The 24062-nt window shown below is 47.0% G+C and overlaps 2 protein-coding genes across 2 annotated transcripts in view; one reads left to right on the top strand and one right to left on the bottom strand.

Moving 5' to 3' along the window:
- The window catches only part of LOC116948614 (vasoactive intestinal polypeptide receptor-like), a 54558-nt gene extending 51451 nt beyond the window's left edge, over positions 1-3107 (bottom strand). The window contains exon 1 of the mRNA XM_032965452.2: positions 2035-3107. Coding sequence (XP_032821343.1) covers positions 2035-2082 — 48 coding nt within the window. The 5' untranslated portion in view covers positions 2083-3107. The remainder of the gene's footprint in view (positions 1-2034) is intronic.
- Positions 3108-17029: 13922 nt separating this feature from the next.
- CFAP221 (cilia and flagella associated protein 221) overlaps positions 17030-24062 on the top strand; it is a 62248-nt gene continuing 55215 nt past the window's right edge. The window contains exons 1-4 of the mRNA XM_032965451.2: positions 17030-17194; positions 18418-18518; positions 23031-23117; positions 23424-23519. Coding sequence (XP_032821342.2) covers positions 23064-23117; positions 23424-23519 — 150 coding nt within the window. The 5' untranslated portion in view covers positions 17030-17194; positions 18418-18518; positions 23031-23063. The remainder of the gene's footprint in view (positions 17195-18417; positions 18519-23030; positions 23118-23423; positions 23520-24062) is intronic.

Genomic DNA, 24062 nt, shown 5'->3' with positions numbered 1-24062 from the left:
GGACTCTTCGGTATCTTCCACAATAGTCGAAGGCGAACAATCTCTTTGGTTGAGAAATTGGAGAAAAAAACCCGTTACTGGACTTAACTTTAGCACTGTTTTCAAATCACCTGAAGCTGTTAAGTTGAGTGGCGATACTGTCCGAAGTAACTTAGCAAATAGCGAAGACCAAACATAAGTATCAGAGTTACGGGGGGGGGAGGGGGGGGGAAATGATCAGAGTACAATTGTTACAATCTCGTGTGAATGTAATGGCAGGGAAATATTGAAAACAAATAATGTCATCGAACACTTCACTGCATTTCACTGTAGCACTGCATTAATGGCAGTGGTTGTTGCACGCAACTATGCCGGAAAGCACCTGACGTAATGTGACAGTAGCACCGTGTTTAGTGGACCTTCAATTACTTGAAATTAACTGCTCTGATGCTTCGTTATCATCCGCTTTCGCTCGCTGGGGTTGAAAACAATTGGAATTCGATCTAATGTCTGCAAAGTAGCAGAGACGTGTTTAATGCGTAGCACAATTAGGAAGCGTCAGGTACACGTACGTGTCTTTTGTTTGAGGTGGCGAAGGGAAAAAAAAGGCACGAAATGCACTGCGAAGCGGCGTATAATTATTAATTGCCTTAACTTTCTATAAAGATACGTGAAATCGAAAGGGAATTTGCGTTAAAAATGTGTCATAGCCGCTCGACCTTCTTCTGCGTTATTAAACAAAAAAAGCAGGCGGACATGAATAATAATGAGGGGGGGGGGGGGGGCACGTGGAGTGACGTCACGTGCGTTACACACTGACATTCTTGGCTCATTATATTAGTTAATGACAACACGGACCATGATGATGTTGATAAAATGATCGTGGCGATGTAGATAACCATAATCGACCTCAGAGGTCAACTCGGAGTCGAGAATGAGAGACAGCCGCGAGCTATAAAAAAAAAATATTCCTCGCCATTTCCTGTGACGTCTCAATAAATCTCTGCTCTGGTAGTCACAGAAACATCTCTCCGTGATCTCCCACTCCTATTTTACCCGTTGTATATCCACATCGTCAACGCCATCCCACCGTGACATCGCATTGCAGCCAGCAGCCCTGCCATGGCTACCAATCTCGCCGTGACATATCCACGTGTCTAACCACATCCGCTTGTCACTACTCCCTGTAAACACTCACCCTTACCAGCCCCGTCCATTCGTGACATTCTCCCCGTAACCACGCAATCAGTCGTCGTGACGGCACCTCCACGCAATCACGCGCAACATTACCCTGTAACCACAAACCCCTCGTGTCTCCTCGTCACACGGCCATGCATCTATCCCGATCCAACTTGTGACATCCTCCCGTGACTGCCAACCCTTCCGCAACCGCTGCAACATCTCCCTGCAACCGCTCAATCTCCATCCCGCTGCGACATCTCTACGTGTTCAATCTGCATCACCCAGTGACGTGTGTAACCACTCGACCCATTCATGCCTTCGCTACATCCCTCCGTGACAACCATCCCTTCCACCGCCGACCACTCAACCCTTACCCCCATTTCTCCCGTGCCACCACCTCCGTGTACCCCCCCCCCACCCCCACCAGCGTTGCTCAAGACGCGCACGTGCGCGGATTCCTAAGCGGCCGCTTCCATTTCTCCTCCTGCTCCCACTCTATCCTTGCGCCTCGAACAATCATCACCATCGTCACCATTCCAGCTCCGTCGCATCTAATGCTGCCACCACCCAGCCCCTCCTCTCCAACCGCAGCCCATTCCCCCTGCTCTCCACTGGCGCCCTCAGCGCCCAAGAAATTAATTATGACATCAATTACTGAGACGCGTGACTCGCGTCAATTCATTACCATCGCCGTGCATTTGCGCTCCGCGGTGATGGGGTGGATATCTCTCCATCTCTCTCTCTCTCTCTCGCCACAACCGCGAGTTCATATCCATCACATTGCCCTCTGGAGAGGGTGGGGAGGGGGGGGCGGGCAAGGTGTAGGGCAAGAGGGCACGGGTTGGGGGCACAGCGGGGGCACGGGCCGCTTACCGCTGCGAGTTGCGCGAGGAGCAGAAGGGTGGCCACGGTGGCTGCCATGGTGCCGCGTCTCCCGGGTTTGGATGGCTCTCCGCACCTCCTCTCCGCGCCTCCTCTCTCTCTCTCTCTCGCCCTTGCGCGTTGGTTATTATTCAGTGGCCGTCCTCACTGGGGTGGAGAATGCCCCGCCTAAACCGCGTGGCCGCTTGGGTGACCGAGTGTGACCCGGGTGACCGGCTGCTGGGATGACCGGGTGGGTTGATATCCCCGTGACTTCACTGACTGCGCGTGAACGTGCGCGTTTGGTCGACCGGGGGTGGTTGTAGGTGAGACTGGCTGGGTGACTGCCTGGTTGCGTGACTTGGTGACGAGGTGATCCGGTGACGAGGATGTCTCCTCCGTGACCGCGTGACTGGGCGACTAGCTTGTTACGTGACCGGCCGGTCACATGTATTTGACCGGACGGCTCAGGCGACTAATTGACTCAGCTGACTCGGTGCGTAATGCGGCCGGTGTGGTTCACGCGCGACTGGGTGAGCGGGGTGACCTGCGCTGCGTCGAATTGACCGGGGTGGGTGACCAGCTTGGCGAGCGATTGACCACGTACACGTGTGGCGACACTCTTCACGCCACCATCGTCGGCGTCTCCGATGGGATCCCCGGGTGACTCTTTCCCCGGCTCAGCTCTTGAGTGAAATGCGGCAGCAGCAGCAGCGAGGGGAGAGAGAGAGGGAGGGAGAGAGCGAGAGAGGGAGGGAGTGAGGGGGAGAGCGCACTGCCCCTCTCTCTGTCCCTTTCCGCACCTCTCCGTGATGTCGACTCGAGCCTCCTCCACCTTTGTGTCTGGGTGTCTCTGCGTGCGTCTCAGCGGCTATGTGTCTCTCTATGCGTGCGATTGTGCCTGTGTCGTTCTCTCAAGATGCGTCTGTGTGTGTCTATGCGTGTCTGCGTCGCTCTTGCTGCGTTCCTCTGTGTTTGTGTGGCCCTCTCCATGGCTGTTGTGTGCTGCGTCTCCGTGTGTCCCCGTATCTCTGTGTCCCTCTATCTCCCTCTGTGTGTGTCTCGGCGTCTATGTGTACCTCTGTGTCTCTTTCTGTCTCTCCTCACGTCCCCTGTGTCCCCCTGTCTGCCCTACCCGTGTCCCCCTGTGTCCCCCTGTCTGTCCTACCCGTGACCCCCTGTCTGCCCTACCCGTGTCCCCCTGTGTCTCCCTGTCTGCCCTACCCGTGTCCCCTGTGTCCCCCTGTTTGCCCTACCCGTGTCCCTCTGTGTCTCCCTGTCTGCTCTACCCGTGTCCCCCTGTGTCTCCCTGTCTGCCCTACTCGTGTCCTCCTGTCTCCCTGTCTGTCCTACCCGTGTCCCCCTGTGTCCCCCTGTCTGTCCTACCCGTGTCCCGTGTCCCCCTATGTCCCCCTGTCTGTCCTACCCGTGTCCCCCTGTGTCCCCCTGTCTGTCCTACCCGTGTCCTCCTGTGTCTCCCTGTCTGCCCTACCCGTGTCCCCCTGTGTCTCCCTGTCTCCCCAACCCGTGTCCCCCTGTGTCTCCCTGTCTGTCATACCCGTGTCCCCCTGTCTGTCCTACCCGTGTCCCCCTGTCTCCCCTACCCGTGTCTCCCTGCGTCTCCCTGTTGTCACCTTGCCTCTCCTGCCCTTACGCAGCGGCCTAATGTAAATTACACGTTGACTCCCGGGTTCAATGAAAGGGGTCGGGGAGATGCTGCCGCGGATTTTTAATATTCTCGCCGAGAGACGCGGGCGCGGCAGACGCGTGCATTGCCGAGACTGCGAATTCATTCGTCCCGGTACAGATGCAACCCAAACATTCCCACGGAGCCCGTCCCGACGAGTCACCCCACCATGCGGGAGACCGTGTGCCTCGCCTGCTCATGCGAGTGTGAATCTTTTTTCGCGAAGTGTGCATTAAAAAAAACTAAAATTCTTATTGTTAATAATTTTACATTCACGATCGCGCACCAACATAACAACCCCGGTGACGACACTGCATTGTCATTGCACCTCCGATCGGCACGGTTGGCTACGTACGGTGCGAAAGAAGTTCAACGTACACTCAATGCAAGCGAACCTACGGGAGTGACGTCGCAGTCACGGACAACGGGCGCCGTAATCGGATCCGAATGTTTTTTTGGTTTCATCCTGGAAGAGAAATCCGATGAGCGATGAAGCTCTTTTTCACAGACGTCCAGTAAGGGCGGGTCAGCGAGTTATATTAATCTCCGTTTAGCACGGTCGGTTTTACGTACGGCGGGGAAGACGTTCAACGTCAACACGCACAAAAGACGATACGAGCGCACAATAGAGAAAAGGTAAGCACTCGACATAAATGAATAAACAAAGAACGTATGTAAGTAGAAATTGCACAAGCACGCACATTCCTGCCGATTCGTCTAACACCAAATGCAAGCTTGGGGCAAGGCAGCAAAACAGTAACAGCAGTCCCATACCACAGCGAGACAACAAAGGACAGTCCCTCAATGACATAGACATGCCCAGAGCACGTGTTTTCTTTTTGCGTTCCAGTTGAGGATGGATCGTGGCCTAGGGCCGTGCCACACTAACGCAAGTTTGGAAAAATAATGTGTTCAGAATCCATGCGTATGCACGTTTTTTTATTTCTTGTTTAGCATTCCTTCACCAAACTTCACATATCAAATAGGATCCGGGAATGACATCGCTAACACCTTGTACCCTGTGACAGCATCACTCACAGGTGTACTTGTGGTCTACTATGTGATCCATAGTCTGTAAGCCACTGACAACACCTCCCCATTGCAGAACTATCGCTATTGCTATCCCTTGCCTCGATTCACACAGCAAAGTGCGGCCATGCGTCACTTGACATGTGTGTGCATGTTGTTTGTCTTTCATATAAACCCCCACACGCACCCATTGGTCAAACCATCCCAGCCCCCATCCCCTCTGCAAACAAATACCATCACACACCCACCGACAACACTCAACCCTACCCTGGGCCACGGCGTGGTGACGGGTGGCGTTACGAGGTGCAAGCCACACCAAAGATCCCCCGTATAGCCTCGACAGACTTTGGGGGCAAAGTGCTGTGAGCGAGCACCTATCAATGCCGACACGGCACGGTCAGCACCGGGCAGCCTTTGGAGATAGTTTATACACCACAGCAGGTACCCGTTTGAAGTTCAGATATTCGTTACTGGTGTTGACCGTGAGCAGGAATCGAACTCGTGGCCGGGTCCGTAGCGAATCGCACGAACCGCTACACTACCGCTCCCCATTCGCGCGAGGCAATACAATTGGAGTAAATATACATCTCCTCCCGTTACGTATTTTCACATTGAACTAGAATACAAAACAAATTAACGATGAATATTGCAATTTTCAGGAATCCTGCCGTGGTGTAATGGATGTTTATCGAACATTGGACTTGCGCTTTTTATAAACAAATGGGCTTTAAATTTTGACTTCAAACTTTTGTGACTGCAGAAATTCATATTCTTGGTTCTTTCGGTAAAGTCACGTAGATAGAACATTTAATAAATAAAATAAAAATAAAAGCAAAAAAACCCCACGACGTTTCGATCGCAACACAAGCGGTCTTCATCCGCCTGATGAAGCGATCTTCATCCGCCTGATGAAGCGATCTTCATCCGCCTGATGAAGCGATCTTCATCCGCCTGATGAAGCGATCTTCATCCGCCTGATGAAGCGGTCTTCATCCGCCTGATGAAGATGATGAAGACCGCTTGTGTTGCGATCGAAACGTCGTGGGTTTTTTTTTGCTTTTATTTTATTTTAAATTAGTTTTCTTCTATCTACGTGACTTTATCGAAAGAACCAATAATAGAAATGGGCTTTACACCACCACGGTAAGTATGCGAACGGCAGTTGGCTTGCAGTGGGGTAAAGTGTGGATACCCCCTCTTCTGGAACCGATGGGAAGCTATCTCAGTGCAAGACGCACGTGCGCAGCGACGGGCAGAGAAACGGTGGAGAGGCCACTGCAAAGGAGATATCGGCGACGGAAACGGCCACGTGCTCCAACGGTCCGAAAGGTCGAGGGGGGTTTAAGGAAGAGAGGCACTTCGCTGTCCAGCTTTAATAGCGGGGACTTCGCGTTGAATCTGTGATGTTCACGGGCATACGAGGCCCTACTGCGCGCACGCGCGTGCTGCCCGGGTGCCTCGACAGTTGGAGGCAGAAGCGCTTTAATTGAATCTGCATAAGCTACAATATAGGGTTACGTGGTGCTTACAGAGCACGCCAAAATCATAACATATATAACCATATCAATTATCTAGGAGATGGCCGGGTGGGGTGGCTCAAAGGTCAAAGCGCCGAGCAAAGCTCCGCGCAGAGAGCCTGGGTTTGAATCCGGGCAATGTCGATGGTGGTCTCGGCTCGGTCACCACGATCGTAGCACACGTGACAAAAAATAATTGTCTCGTCGCTTCACATTTTGTTCCACAACCCCATTTGGCTGACTTCGGGATCTTGATTCGTAATATATTTTCTTCGTCAGATCTGGTAAGTAAAATGCGTGTCAATAGCAATAATAACATTAAAATGTGTGACACGGCCAATTATTGAAGTTGTCACGTGAACACACGTGCTGGTTTATTACCGCATCAGCACAGCGGTGTGTTTGAGAGCAATCCACGACATTCACCTATTGGGTAGTCCGAGGTATTACTGGTATTTACAACCAGCACCATCAGGCAGAGCGGTTGGGAACAGTTCTACCCCCCCCGCCTTCCCTACTTGAAGGGATGCTAGAAGTAGTTTTGCGGTATCTACTTCCGTGCGCCATTCTCTGCGAGCGATCCGAGTGACCAATTCGTTTCACACGACACCGCACGCGACACAATCAAGGACAAAATTGAGTTCAACTACCTAAACAAATAAACGTACTGTGGTCAAGTTCCTTTATTTAGCGGGGCGTGGTGGGGGCACGCGTGCTTATCCAGGGTTGGTGGATCACGCGTAGACTAGCGAGTGAGTGTATACTTTCTTTCTCCAGACAGGAGGGCAAATTGGTCGGCAGGTAGCAGTACAGCAAGTGGGTTGTGTACCTCGTATATGGGGACATTTGCATGTGAAGTCGTTGTACGTGTGAGTACTCAGGTTTCCTCTCCACACAAAACGCAAGATCCAGTCGCGTCGCAGAGTATTTGCTCGCTCTTGTAGAGAGAGGACGACTCGGAGGCGACAGGAGGATGAGGAGTCACAGACGAGCAGCAGCAGCCACGCAGCGGTGAGAAGCCGGAGTTACCAACAATTGCCCAAGCTCTGCGTTCCTCTATTTAGTAGGGTTGTGTCGCCCAATTCAAGAGTATATATACATGTGGGGTTTCGCCGGAACATCCGGCGAAACCCCACGTGTGCGAGGGGGCAACGCTCTATCCCCACACAGGTGGGATGAAATGCCGAGTCCACATTTTGCTGGACCGCCTTCTCCTGGAGAGCCAGGGGTCTGGCTTTCTCCACGCCCACGGTAAGGGAGTTTCGCAACATCTGTGTGTAATCCACCAACCCTCGCTGTTGTCTCCACACAGTGCTGGATTCCAGGCAGCCAGGTGCAGCAAGCCAACTACAGCCCGGCTGGTATTTAAGCCAACGCTGTGTGCCACCCAGAGTTCTGTTATGGACTGCGCGGCTGCTGCCAGGCCATGCTGTTAGGCTCTGCTGTTTATGAAGCGTCTTAACGGTGTTTGCATAACCCTATGAACTGGTGATGCAATTCACACAAATGCGTGAAAAAAACCGCTGGCTAATCTATAAAGCACATCTATCCTAGCTACAGGAATACACAAGACACAACGAATGTTTCTATCATTTAGATACAGTACAGATGATACACATACCTTCACAGGTGTACCTGAACCATGTTAGGTACACCTGTAGGATTTAGCTGTATCAGGATAGGTACGCTTGTGTTATTAGCATTTGTAAGGATGGGATCACGTGTACCAGAATAGGTACAAACTGTATCATGCACGTGTACCAGGTTAGATTCGCCTGTGTCAAATTGTATTCGGCTGTGCCAACACGGGTTTAAGGCTTTGCTTTATTTGTTTAATTTATTAGATTTCAGCGCTTTGTATATCTGCTGCTGGTTGAGGGCCTCCCAACACAGCTCGGGTCGTGGTGGGTTATTTGACCATACTTCACCACGCTGGTCAGTGCGGGTTGGTGAAGGCCATCATCGTGTATTCCCAGTTAAATGAGTCTGGTTGTTTTGCAGTTGATCGGTACTGGCGACCCCGCAGGGAAAAGGGGCCGTCCATAAATGACGTCACGCGATTTTGGTCGATCTTTGACCCCCCCCCCCCGTCGTCACACGGCGTCACAAAAAGTCAGACCCCCCCCGCACATATGACGTCACAAAGCTCTGCCCCCCCCCCCAAAAAATATAAAACATGCTTCAAATCGCTTTAAACTATTGTCATTGTAGTGCGTATTTAATGTGGCGCTGCACTCTGATGTTGTAGGAGAAAAGTGTATTAAAAAGTCTGTTTAATTAAGTAGAACGTGTTGTCTATATTTATTTAAAGTTACGCATTTTGATGTGACGTCACATTTCTCAACCCCCCCCCCCCTCGTCACACATCGTCACACATCGTCACAAATGTCTGACCCCCCCCCCCAGGTGCGTGACGTCATTTATGGACGGCCCCAAAGGCACAGTCCACCTCGCAATATATACCTGGACCCAAATTACCATTGCAATAAAATGCATTTATAGTCACTGATTTTCCTGATTTGATAAGTCATTGCAGTCTTGTATCTGATGTTATCCTGGTACCGGTGATTTCCACTGCAGAGTAAACCGGGCTGTATGTCTCAAGTCAGCCTTGGTCTATTGACAACATTGTGGACTTTTTATGTTGTAAAGTTCAACACGGCAATACCGGTACGAGACCTCAGATACGAATTAATTCCTGTCAGCACCTGTCATCTGTACTTGGGGATGCCCCCTGTCATCTGTACTTGGGGATGCCCCCTGTCATCTGTTCTTGGGGATGTCACCTGTCATCTGTACTTGGGGATGTCACCTGTCACCTGTACTTGGGGATGCCCCCTGTCATCTGTACTTGGGGATGCCCCCTGTCATCTGTTCTTGGGGATGTCACCTGTCATCTGTACTTGGGGATGTCACCTGTCATCTGTACTTGGGGATACCCCCTGTCATCTGTACTTGGGGATGTCACCTGTCATTTGTACTTGGGGATGCCCCCTGTCATCTGTACTTGGGGATGTCACCTGTCATCTGTACTTGGGGATGTCACCTGTCACCTGTACTTGGGGATACCCCCTGTCATCTGTTCTTGGGGATGTCACCTGTCATCTGTACTTGGGGATGTCACCTGTCATCTGTACTTGGGGATACCCCCTGTCATCTGTACTTGGGGATGTCACCTGTCATTTGTACTTGGGGATGCCCCCTGTCATCTGTACTTGGGGATGTCACCTGTCATCTGTACTTGGGGATGTCACCTGTCACCTGTACTTGGGGATACCCCCTGTCATCTGTACTTGGGGATGCCCCCTGTCATCTGTACTTGGGGATGTCACCTGTCATTTGTACTTGGGGATGCCCCCTGTCATCTGTACTTGGGGATGTCACCTGTCATCTGTACTTGGGGATGTCACCTGTCATCTGTACTTGGGGATGTCACCTGTCATCTGTACTTGGGGATGCCCCCTGTCATCTGTACTTGGGGATGTCACCTGTCATCTGTACTTGGGGATGTCACCTGTCATCTGTACTTGGGGATGTCACCTGTCATCTGTACTTGGGGATGTCACCTGTCATTTGTACTTGGGGATGTCACCTGTCATCTGTACTTGGGGATGTCACCTGTCATCTGTACTTGGGGATGTCACCTGTCATCTGTACTTGGGGATGCCCCCTGTCATCTGTACTTGGGGATACCCCCTGTCATCTGTACTTGGGGATGTCACCTGTCATCTGTACTTGGGGATGTCACCTGTCATCTGTACTTGGGGATGTCACCTGTCATCTGTACTTGGGGATGCCCCCTGTCATCTGTACTTGGGGATGTCACCTGTCATCTGTACTTGGGGATGTCACCTGTCATCTGTACTTGGGGATGTCACCTGTCATCTGTACTTGGGGATGTCACCTGTCATCTGTACTTGGGGATGTCACCTGTCATCTGTACTTGGGGATGCCCCCTGTCATCTGTTCTTGGGGATGTCACCTGTCACCTGCACTTGGGGATGCCACCTGTCCCGGGTCGACCCGGGACAGGTGGCATCCCCCAAGTGCAGGTGACAACAGACAGGTGGGAGCCCCACGTGGTCGCGTGTCACGTGGCGTCATCCAGGAAGTTGGTGTTTGGTTTCCATGGAGACCAGCGGCACCGGAGACGCGGCGGAAACCGCAGCAACAGTCACTCGACTACAGCGACATCTATAACAGCAACATCTACTACAGCAACATCTACTACAGCAACATCTACTACAGCAACATCTACTACAGCAACATCTACTACAGCGACTACTACTACAGCGACTACTACTACAGCGACATCTGCTACAGCAACATCTACAACAGCAACATCTACAACAGCAACATCTACTACAGCAACATCTACTACAGCAACATCTACTACAGCAACATCTACAACAGCAACATCTACTACAGCAACATCTACTACAGCAACATCTACAACAGCAACATCTACTACAGCAACATCTACAACAGCAACATCTACAACAGCAACATCTACAACAGCAACATCTACAACAGCAACATCTACAACAGCAACATCTACAACAGCAACATCTACAACAGCAACATCTACAACAGCGAATACTACTACAGCGACTACTACTACAGCGACTACTACTACAGCGACTACTACTACAGCGACTACTACTACAGCAACATCTACTACAGCAACTACTACTACAGCAACTACTACAGCAACATCTACTACAGCAGCAACATCTACAACAGCGACTACTACTACAGCGACTACTACTACAGCAACTACTACAGCAACTATTACTACTACAGCGACTACTACTACAGCAACTACTACTACAGCAACTACTACAACTACAGCAACTACTACAACAGCAACTACTACAGCAACTACTGCAACAGCAACTACTACAGCAACTATTACTACAGCGACTACTACTACAGCAACTATTACTACAGCAACTACTACTACAGCGACTACTACTACTACTACAGCGACTACTACTACAGCGACTACTACTACAGCAACTACTACTACAGCAACTACTACAACAGCAACTACTACTACTACAGCGACTACTACTACAGCAACTACTACTACAGTAACTAGTACTACTACAGCGACTACTACTACAGCAACTACTACTGCATCTACTACTACAACAGCAACTACTACAACTACAGCGACTACTACTACAGCAACTACTACTACAGCAACTACTACAACAGCAACTACTACTACTACAGCGACTACTACAAAAGCGACGATTACTACAGCGACTACTACTACAGCGACACTACTACAGCGACTATTACTACTACAGCAACTACTACTACAGCGACTATTACTACTACAGCAACTACTACTACAGCAACTACTACTACAGCAACAACTACTACTACTACAGCGACTACTACAAAAGCGACTATTACTACAGCGACTATTACTACAGCGACTACTACTACAGCGACACTACTACAGCGACTATTACTACAGCGACTACTACTACAGCAACTACTACTACAACGACTACTACTATAGCAGCAACATCTACAACAGCAACATATACAGCAGCAACATATACAGCAACATCTACTACAGCAAATACTACTATAGCAGCAACATCTACTACAGCAACTACTACTACAGCATCTACTACAGCAACTACTACTACAGCAGCAACATCTACTACAGCAACATCTACTACAGCAGCAGCAACATCTACAGCAACATCTACTACAGCAACAGCAACATCTACAGCAACATCTACTACAGCAACATCTACTACAGCAGCAACTATATTTTCAACAGCAGCAACAACAACTGCAACATCAGTGAAAGCACAATCAAGAGCGTCAACACAACGTACACAGTAAGAGCAACCTTAACAACATTAGCAGCAACATCAACATCGCTCTACACACGATCTCAAAAGTGAGAGCAGAAACATTCAGGGTATAACAACAGCAGCAGCATCAATAACGGAAACAATAACAACAACACGCATAGTAGTGACGGCTACAGCTGCAGTAATAACATCAGCAGCATTAACGATCGTATGAATGAGAATAGTCATTTACAGCAGCGCCGGCTATAATATACAAAGATCACCCGTATAGCCTTAATGGAGTGTTGGGGCAAGTGCTGTTAGCGAGCAGCACCTATGAAGGCCGGCACGGCACACGAGAGGTGGGTGGCCAGCACCACGCCAGGCCGCCTTTGTCTCCTTAGTGGCAATGTTTACACACCGCACCAGGTACTCATTTGAGGCTGAGTCGACCTAGGGGGAGGCCCAAGACCGGTTTAGATAATCATCACTGGGTGTTGGCCGTGAGCGGGAATCGAACCCGGGTCGCCGGGTTTGTAGCGCAGCGTAAACCGCTACACCACCGCTCCTCAATAATCTATACACACAGCAACACCAACAGTACTAAACACAGCGAGAACAGTGTGACAGAAGCGACGACGACGTCTTTGACAACAAAGACATCGATGCAACAGCAGCAGCAGCAACACCCACGACTGCGCCAACAACAACACGTTTAGTGCGTTATTAGCCACACCAATGTGACCCGACATTCGCCACTAAGTGACGGTGTGACATCCCCACAGCGCCTGTGCCAGGCTAGGTCCACTTTGAGGCTACGTGAAGTGTTGAGGGCTCGCTGGACAGGAGGTCACGGGACAGACCCAGGTGCCACGGGTTGACTTGACTGAGATGACTGGCTGATGCACCAGCTGTACCCCCTATTGTGCCCAACTCTGCTAATGCCGGCACAGCATTTATCAAAGCAATATAAACAAACAGTAGCATCACGGTGTTCGTGGCAAAGGTAGTATTGTTTTAACAGCAACAATAGCAATGCCGGCAATATTAACAACAGCAGGGTAGTTAACGAACGTGAGAGTAATACTGGCATAACAACAACAGTTGTAGTAACAACAATATTATCATTACTGCAGTCATAGCTTGGGCAGTAGCGACAAGCAGTATTCACAGTACAGGTACTGTAGTATTAAGAGCAGTATGTAGTCAGGGTCGTATCAGTGGCGGCGCTTGGAATTATAATCAGAAGATTTATTGACACCGGAGGAATCCGATGAGCTATAAAGCTCTTTTTCACAGGCTGTCCAGTAAGAACGTTACAACAACAAACAATAAAAAAACATGATCGTAGTGCAAAGTATAAGAAAGGTAAACAAATAACCAAAACACATAAAACTAAACCATGCCCATCCTACCAGGCAAAGCCAATGAGGTGTTAGCTTACGTGAAAGCACAAGCAGAGTGGCCCAGATAGCTGAAGCCCCCCTGAATTAATTTAAATACAATCGTGGTGCGTCTAATATGAGCTCAAATTCAAATCTTTAAAAAAAAACTACAAGCTATCGCAATTAATATAAAACCTCAATGAATGTCTCATCTCTGTCTTGTCAGCATCTATATCGTCTCTCACTACTACGACGAATTTATTGTCTATATCTCTCCTGTCATATCACCAGGGTTTCATCAATTGATAAAGGGGCCCTCAGAGATAAATTCTGTTTGTGTCCCCCAATGGGTTAGCAACACCGCTGGTGGTGATAGTCGTAGCATTGGTAGCAGCGGTAACACTAACAGCAAGTCTTCTCAGCAGCAGTAAGAATAACAGCCATGTGTACTTCTCAGCAGCAGTAAGATTAACAGCCATGTGTACTTCTCAGCATGGATTGTGTTTCATCAAAATACATTAACAGTTAGGCCACAAGATGAGCAACATGCCAGTAACAAACATGGGCCAATAAATGTGCCGGGTGGCTCAAAAGAGTCTGAATGGCCGTCAGAGGACACTCAGCTGGCAGCTGCTGAGATTGGGGGTTTAGACACCATGTGATTCATCTGCCTTCTCGAGTACACTGAAGGTGCCATATGGTCTCAGGCTGGTCATCAGCCCCTGCACAAAAACATAACGTCGTGTTGAATTTGTCTTGTCGCTTAATTTCATATTTCCTGCTATGAAGCCCGAGAATATCATATAGGAGGGCACATTAGAAAGGGCGGTAAAGATGTGGATGAAAAGCAGTTGAATGGATCTCAAGTAGTTCTTTAATATCACTGTCCAAAGGGGATTCGCTAACTTCGAATAATGCACTCCTTTCTGTATGACTTCCAGATGTTCATGTCTTCATGTTGTTTCTAATAATTACAATTGGAAATTGGGAGATAAGATAAACGAATCTTGACTTTTTCCCTCCTGATGACGATCGCTTGTGTTGGCATCGAAACGTCGTAGTTTTTTTGTTTTGTTTATTTTATTATTTTTGTAACCTATCTACGTGATCATGGGACCTCCTTTGCCAGTACCAAAATATGAGAATAGGTTTTCCCCATTTTTCTGGCAACAAAACAGGTGTTGAGATGTTAAAACACCAAACTGAAACTTTTTACAAGGAATCATGTCTGCATTAGACACAATGCTTGTGGTCAGAATGCAAACAAAAAACATACTCTGATAATATGCATTGTCCTTGATACTGATTGGTCCACACCAGAGACAGCTTTCTTTTCAGCCTCGTCTCATCATGTGATCTCCTACTGGCAAAGGAGATCCCATGATGTACAGTGAGGGAAAAAAGTATTTGGTCCCTGCTGATTTTGTACGTTTGCCCACTGACAAAGAAATTATCACTCTATCATTTTAATGGTAGGTTTATTTGAACAGTGAGAGACAGAATAACAACAAGAAAATCCAGAAAAACGCATGTCAAAAATGTTATGAATTGATTTGCATTTTAATGAGGGAAATAAGTATTTGACCCCTCTGCAAAACATGACTTAGTATTTGGTGGCAAAACCCTTGTTGGCAATCACAGAGGTCAGACGTTTCTTGTAGTTGGCCACCAAATTATCACACATCTCAGGAGGGATTTTGTCCCACTCCTCTTTGCAGATCTTCCCCAAGTCATTAAGGTTTCGAGGCTGACGTTTGGCAACTCGAACCTTCAGCTCCCTCCACAGATTATCTATGGGATTAAGGTCTGGAGACTGGCTAGGCCACTCCAGGACCTTAATGTGCTTCTTCTTGAGCCACTCCTTTGTTGCCTTGGCCGTGTGTTTTGGGTCATTGTCATGCTGCAATACCCATCCACGACCCATTTTCAATGCCCTGGCTGAGGGAAGGAGGTTCTCACCCAAGATTTGACGGTACATGGCCCCGTCCATCGTCCCTTTGATGAGGTGAAGTTGTCCTGTCCCCTTAGCAGAAAAACACCCCCAAAGCATAATGTTCCCACCTCCATGTTTGACGGTGGGGATGGTGTTCTTAGGGTAATAGGCAACATTCCTCCTCCTCCTCCAAACACGGCAAGTTGAGTTGATGCCAAAGAGCTCCATTTTGGTCTCATCTGACCACTACACTTTTACCCAGTTGTCCTCTGAATCATTCAGATGTTCATTGGCAAACTTCAGACGGGCATGTATATTTGCTTTCTTGAGCAGGGGGACCTTGCGGGCGCTGCAGGATTTCAGTCCTTCACGGCGTAGTATGTTACCAATTGTTTTCTTGGTGACTATGGTCCCAGCTGCCTAGAGATCATTTACAAGATCCTCCCGTGCATTTCTGGGCTGATTCTTCACCGTTCTCATGATCATTGCAACTCCACGAGGTGAGATCTTGCATGGAGCCCCAGGCCGATGGAGATTGACAGTTCTTTTGTGTTTCTTCCATTTGCGAATAATCGCACCAACTGTTGTCACCTTCTCACCAAGCTGCTTGGCAATGGTTTTGTAGCCCATTCCAGCCTTGTGTAGGTCATTCCAGCCTTTGGTCTTGGCCTTGGTGGAGAGTTTGGAATCTGATTGATTGATTGCTTCTGTGGACAGGTGTCTTTAATACAGGTAACAGGCTGAGATTAGGAGCACTCCATTTAAGAGTGTGCTCCTAATCTCAGCTCGTTACCTGTATAAAAGACACCTGGGAGCCAGAAATCTTTCTGATTAAGAGGGGGTCAAATACTTATTTCCCTCATTAAAATGCAAATCAATTTATAACATTTTTGACATGCGTTTTTCTGGATTTTTTGTTGTTATTCTGTCTTTCACCGTTCAAATAAACCTACCATTAAAATTATAGACTGATCATTTCTTTGTCAGTGGGCAAACGTACAAAATCAGCAGGGGATCAAATACTTTTGTTTCCCTCACTGTAGATGCTCACCCCGAGCTCTCATTACTCTGATAGTGCATTGTCTTTGGGCTGTACGCCTTTTGGCGTCCTCTGGTCTAACACCGTTTTGACACTGATGACCGCTTGTGTTGCGATCGAAAGGTCGTAGTTTTTTGTTATTTTGTTATTTTCTTTGAACCTATCTACGTGACTTTACCGAAAGACCCAAAGAATAATAAAAAAAAATTGGCGGTTGTTTTCTCTCTCACCTACTTGGCCACAGTTTGGTGTGAGTTTACCACGTGTCAATCCATTGTGTGTCCATCCATTGTTGCCCATGGCACTTTGTCAGTTAATTTCAGTCCATTCCAGACCATTTGCAGTCATTGATGATAATATCCTACATTTTCCCAATTATGTTAGTTTAACACACAAGACGCAGCTGTTGGACAAGGATGGATAATATCCATTTTACTATTTTGCCCAATTTGGTTAAGTAGGCCATTTGGCAGGGCAGGTCGAAGTGCCCATGTGTGATCTTTCTCAGAGCAGGTGTGAGGACCGTGGGGACTGCGCGTGTTCGTTGAATGAAGCGAGTATATTGCCATGCCACTGTCTGCTAGGTGCAGCCGCACAATGCAGACCGTGGCCAGGCCCTACTCCTCGGGGGAGCTGAGCAGGTGGAGGCCAGCACTCCAACCCCAGGATCACCCAGACCCCGCCAGGCCTTCTGCTCCCCGGACCAGAAGCCCAAGCCTCGTAGGGCCCCGTAGGCTGGTGCCCAACCACTTGCTCCAAACAAGTGAGTTCTGCAGACATCTTCGTCTGCTGCATCTGCCTGCATTGCACAGCGCAGAGAGATGTTGATATCATTGAATGTGGCTAGTGCTGTGTAGGATTTGCGGTTGCATTGTATACTCTCCAGTGTGTTTCCCAGTTGTACCACGTCTTGTTTGGCATCTGGTTATTATTCACATGTACATATATAAGTTACACTAAAGATAATGAATAGAATGAGACAGAATGAGCAACATTAAATATATTTGATTTATAAATTGAAACGCAGCCCCGAGTCTTGACTATTCATTGAATCACTGCAGGAGTGTGGGGGAAGTGAATTATTCGATGCTTGGCGGATACACACATCCCACCATCTCGACGCCCAGAACATTGCCAAAACTCAGCATGCAGCTAAATACCAGCCCACGCTGAGATAGCTGTTCCTGTACAAGGGCCATTAGGGTGGCAGGGTGGCAAGGTGGTAATACTTGTGCCTCACAGCTCGGATGGCGTAGGTTTGATTCCCGACTCGGCAGCCTTTCTGTGTGGAGTTTGTATATTCTCCCCCATATTTTGCAAACATCCCAATGCAAAATAAAGTTGCCTGCAAATTTCTCAATTTAGATGCACAAAGCAACATTGCCCTTGACTGCAAAAAAAATTGGGAGTACCTTTCTGAAAAATAATTGGAAGCTCAGTGAGGCTTTCCTGGGTAAACAAGCGTAATAATTTATTTTTATTATACAAATGGTCAATTTCATGTGTCATGGTGGAGATGCTCATAGATTCAGACCTGCCCTGAACAAGCGTATAAGAAAGAGTTTATTTCGGAACCATTCAATGTAATTCGATAACTCGTTGCTCAGTAATATTAACTTTATGTGCATTTCTCATGAATAAATTGTAAGTGTTTTAAATTTCATAGCGTGTTGAGCAAAGGGCCCCGGAGAGAATGCCGTTTACGCTGCAATACGTGCACGTACGTTCTGAATGCACGTGCAACCCACCCTTGCGGCTTTAGAGATTAAACACATCTTGTCAAATCAGCGCCGTTTTATCAGTAAGGTTATGAAATTTCATTTATTTCTCTTCCGTTCTGTTTTTTTTTACTACAAAGCCTTGCCGTTATCAGAAAGAACCGCAGCGGTGGCAGTGCACCTTTGAATTTGATAATTTCACATTATTATGACTGCTTTGTCATTTCGCGGTAAAGGTCGCGTTCCAAAAAAGCTGGCCGTTTTGCAGGAACCTTCAGGAACATTGTCAAGAACCAAGTGGTCGAGGCCAAGCCTGGGATCCTACATTTCGGAGGCTACGAGCTGGGGAAACGGCATGCACAGGACGTGGTAACTCCGGCCTCCACAGCCACCTCTGCCGCTCACTCTTCCCGGCCTCGAGCACTGCCAGACTTAGATTCGCACCTTCCCATTAGTATTCTGCTTTGGGTTTTTCCCAGGATTGTTCCCTTTTTGGGGTAGCTGTCCTGGGAAACATGTAAGTCTCTGCGGGACATTAACGGTCCTGGCTTTTTTCAGGAGCAGAATAATATACCACTGAAGACAAGGCATTAACATGTCGTTCTCCCCTGTCCTGGTATTGTGATATATTTTTTTATTTCCTGCAATATGTCCTGGCTTCTATGTACCTTTGTACCTTGGCGGGGGCAATCCTACTTCTACCTTCCTTTGAGTTTCCACTGTACTTTTAGTACCCACCTGGCCTTGATTCCTCACCTGGTCCCGAGGCCCCACCATGGTGAGTGACAACTCTAGATCGACAGTGCACGCAGCAACATCACCACTGACGCTCAATTACACGTGTTTAGTGTGAGATGGGGGATACCATAACAGCGTGCCAGAATGTCTGCTGCAACAAAGTGGTAACAGGGTAACTCGAATATAATTGTCTGTCTTTTCTCTAAGTAGATATTCCCGTACTGCCCCCGGACGTAAGTGTATCCAGTATAATACTGTTGGTATTCGAACGAGCGTTAATGCAAATACTGTATATTTAAAGATGCTGTACAGGAAGGTGGACATGCAGATGAAGAAGACTTGACAATGGGGAAGGGAGTAAGAGGTAGAAGACTGTAGAACAGAAAGGGCAAAGAGATAAGAGTGTGGCTTGATGTGATAGAGAAAAGCTATGGCAAGTGCAGCAATAGCCATTGTTGTGCGATGCTGTTTTAAAACGCCTGTGTTCCACGTCGTCACCAACCTGGACTGAGCAGTGTGATGAAATATGCTCAAATAATCCCCACCACCGTGTCAGCATGGTGAGGCCCTCATCCAACAATGGATCGATAAAATGACCATACATCTACATAGACAAAATACAGTCAATCCTAAGCAGAAGGGATGAGGAAAGTATTGAGCCTCGACTAGTATAGGGTAAGATAATCAGCAGCATGAGTGCGCAGAAGGGGAAATATAGCTAATCAGGACAGCGGCAGAGAGGAGCAAACTCCCTTTGTTGAGTGGAGGTTTATTTGGGGTTTCCAAATACGTGCTTGGTTGCTGGAGTGGCCATCACTTGAAGGAGAGTAAATCAAGGTGAGAGGGATAGAGGTAGGCCGAGGAAAGTCCGTGAAGCATCTAGACGAGTTAAGATGATCTTGTAGTTGATCCAGGATTTGATTGCGAGCCAGCGGAGGCATCTTGGGATTGGAGGGATGTGGTGTTGTTTATTGGTGTCGGTGAGAAACCGTTTACGGGTGCGGGAAGATGTCGAGTCAAGTGATGGGATACTGTAAGAGTAGACGTTGGAGATCAGGTGTTGGCTGTGCAAGAGTCATTAAATCTGTAATTGACGAGTCAAAACCCATCAAAACAGACTAATAATGTGGGCTGGAAAACCATGAGTTTCAAACGAGACAGAAATGTGTAAAAGTACACAGCCTTTGCGCGCAAGCGAAAAACCATCAGCATATCATGAAGAAGTGCATGTTCATCTTCAGGAAATGCAAACATTGTGTTTTTCTTACACATTTCTTTGTCTTGTTTGAAATATGTGGTTTTACGGCCTGCACTATGATTCTGTCATGATGTTTTTTTCTCTTGTGATTTTCGCATTTAAAATCCGTTGGCATTAGCCAAACTCATGCACCCCATCGTGGGGATGTGGGTACTCCACATATATGGTTCTCAGAGGGAGACTGCAGCAGTTAACATGGGTGACTCTGCTGTGCTGATGAGTCCTAATTATGATAAACCAGCCCACAGTTGTCCATCACTGCATCATCTCTGCTGCTGTCAGTCGGTCACATTTGCTCACATGTTTTGAGATGGTGGCCGAAGATAAGAAGACCACAATGCAATTCTTCAGGAAATGATGACGGCTTGTTGGCATATACACAATGGCTGTGTGTGTTTTGCACAGGACTGCATTTTTGTCATGTGGAACAGTTTCAGGAACCGATAGAAGTATGCTAGTAGTTAAGCATTGTAACTTAAATAGCACCGGTCATTGTGACCTTCATGATATTGATCTTTTCAATTTCAGGACATATTTTGAGCCACTAATTGTCTGCTCGTTTAATTGTTCTGGAATATGTAGCAAGCAACCCTATTACACACTTTGTCCATATTTATCACAATTCTCCACGACGGCACGTAATGCTTTTTTTTAAGTGAACAGGCCTCGTGGTGTTGGTGGATTGACTCTTGCCACCCAATAACATTTGGAAATCTCGCCGCATTTGGTTAACCAGCCATATACCCTGCTGGTGAGATTTATAAAGTTAATTCCAATCCAGGATTTAGCTGCTGCTACCGTTGCTGGAAAATTATAATTCCAGAAGGCTGATTGGCAAAGGATTTCTTTTGAGGTGCGCTTGACTTTTTAATTAATCTCCATATTTTGGCGTTCTTTAAACATGATAGAAATATTTAATGGCAGTTTTTTTTGTTTTAATTATAGTTTCCCTTACTGTAAATCTGTCACTTTCAAGTTTTGTGGCTTTTAAAATAAATAAGCAGTGTTTATGTTTCCATGATTTATTTATTTTTGCTGTCATTACCGATTAAAATGCTTTATTGACTACATTTCATTGCCATAATTACGCGCATTTGTTTTTATTAATTTGTGCAGAGTTGTGTAATTATTACCACATTGTCAATTTGCTCATTTTAGTCGATTGATATATTGTTACGGTTATTGCATTGCTGCTATGAACTTTATAACATTTTTCTATTTGAAAAAATGTTTTTTTATGCCTTAAAGGGGTATTTATTATAAAGTTTTATTCGTGGTTTCATCATCAGCCATTTCCTATTAACTGCTGGATAATATCCTTCTCACATTCTCACTCTCCCCCATGGTCCTTTGATGCCAAAATTAATGTAAATTCTGCATGTGATCGGATGTAATTGCTCCGTCTTCACAAGAGTCGTCCTCTCATGTAAGAGCTCTTCTTTGCCTGCTACTCCATCATCAATCCCAACCATCAACTCCCAAGGATGATGTAATGAAATGTTTATTGACAGCTGCCACTGGGGGTGCCCATACAAATGTTTGAGATGAGATTTGGTGTAAATCGCCGATTGCGTGCAAAGCGCTCTGAGATTCCTCGGCGTTAAAGAGGGAGACTCAATCAAAAACAAATCATTATTATTGTTGTTGTTCGTTAACAGTCAATGTGATGTGTCTGCTTTATGTTTATCCTCTGATCCATGTGCCCCTTTTTCTCGTCTCTTGAGTGGAAAGAGACAAATGTGTATCACATACCACGGTGTCTGGCTGTTATTGATTTTAAATGGCATTATGTTCACTGAAAAGCTAAAGCAATCATCAAAGCGTTCACAACCCTAGGCATTTCATAAAGAAATGCATGATGCAACTGCTACTTTGAGATGGAGTAAATATAGAAGGAACATACAATTCAGAGAAGTCAGATAAGGAGGTCTGCACTCAGAAAATCTATTCATAGCAACAACAACATTTCATGAAAATAGTTTTTTTTATTAAATAATGGTATGAGCGTAAATGAATGAAGCATTCTACATCTTGTATGTCCTGATGGTAGAGTTGTTCTATCATATCAACGGAAAACTAATTACAGAAAATGATTGAACTGCAAAATGAAGACTGCAAATTTGGACTCAAGATAAATATGAGCAAAATAAAAGGCACAACAAAGTACGCTAGACAAATTACATCCGTGCATTTTTTTGGGGGGTGGCGTGGGAAAGAGTATTGGAATCAAAATTATGGTATAAGAATGCAAATGAGCGCAGGATAAAGCACTGATGGAAAGTCGAACTTGCTTATTAAAAGCAGCATAGAAGATCACTTCACTTTGTAACTCGCACGAGTATTCGATCACCATCGTCGAGGGGCGAGGGGGAACCACAGACGAGAGGGAAAGGAAGCCACACGGGGAACCAGAACCAAACATTTTCCAAACTCTACGGTTCCCTTTATATTATAGTGTTATCAGCAAATTAATGATTGTTTACATGTGGGAAGAAACTGGAGTACCCGGAAAAAAAACTCCCACACATGTGAGGGGGAAACACTGTATTCCATACAGACGAAACAGCCGGAGTCGACATTTATGCTGTACCACCTTCTCCTGGTGAGCCAGGTTACGCCCGCGCAATGATCCACCAACCCTTGCTGCCTCCGTAGCGCCGGATTACAGGCGTGCGTAGCCACCACCGCCTGGCTTTGTCTCTGAAGCGTAACGTTTTCAATAAGTGCATATTGCCAGCCATGACTTAGATCAGAAACATGGAAACTGAGAAATAAAGTTGGGGGGGGGAGGGGGGTAATTATTGCAAATTGTTCAAAGTGGCACTGAGGAAAATACAGATATCTTAATATTACAACGTTTCTTAATACTCCCCTGTGTTTTTCAGAAACTTATCAACATTTCAGCTGAGTGCATTAACATGCACATTATTCCTCCGCAAAGCAAACACTTTCAAGTGAAGTACTCCAAAAAGGTGGGTGACTCGTCAAAAGTGCTTGCGGTTTCTGATGATGCACTCTGAACTAAACTTGTTCAAATCATTTTTTTGCATAACCGGTAACCAAATGAAAACAAAACAGTTAACAAAAACGCTTACCAGTATGCTGCACGTACAGAAATATCTAGAACAAGAAATGTACATTGTCACCTTTTTAACTGAGAAATTAGGGGAGTTGCCCCCATGGTGTAACCGTTAGCTCACTGCATTTGCAATCGATAGACCGCTGGTGTCTAAAATCAGGCGTGTGGTGATCTTTGTCTTTGTGGTGTCTGTTCCCAGGGTGCACTGGTGCCCGGGCTGTCATTACGCGTGTGTGTAGAGTTCTGTCCAGACGAGTGGCGCTACTACTACGACTGTATCCGCGTCCACTGCCAGGTTGGTCTTTAATTCATCATCATCATGATAATCATCATCAGCCTTGATCAATGCACTGCTGGATAAAAGCCTCCCCCACGCCATCGCCACCCATCATGTTCATGTGATGTACTAATCCATCCAGCGCCTGCGCGCAAGCCGATTTCATTGCTCCGTCTCCCCGGTGAACGTCTGCGCAGACGCGTCCCGTTTCATTGGCGCCGCTTGGTCACTGTTTCTTGACCATCAGCCATCGTCCCCTCAAGTGGCACGTGTCGCGCTCAAGCCCACTTGCTTTTCTTAGCAGCTTTAATGGTGTAATTAATCTGCGTATGTTTACAAATCCATGTTTTTTTCCTCTTGCTGTGTCTTCATATAATTCCAAGCATGCATCTCTCCATGCTTCCTTGCAAACGTACCGTCGTTCACTTTGTTTTGTCTCCTTAATGATCACGTTTCTGAACTGTTTATCGTAGCGGGTAGCACACGGCAATTACTGCAATAATTGTATTGGTTATTAATGAGCTACGTACAATCCACTGCTGGATGAGGGCCTTCTCACAC

This window comes from Petromyzon marinus, chromosome 34, assembly GCF_048934315.1.
Source record: "Petromyzon marinus isolate PM22_M1 ecotype Great Lakes invasive population chromosome 34, UKy_Petmar_22M1.pri1.0, whole genome shotgun sequence".
Classification (NCBI taxonomy): Eukaryota; Metazoa; Chordata; class Hyperoartia; order Petromyzontiformes; family Petromyzontidae; genus Petromyzon; species Petromyzon marinus.
The sequence above is the reverse complement of the archived record's forward strand: the minus strand, read 5'-3'. Positions and strand labels throughout refer to the sequence as shown.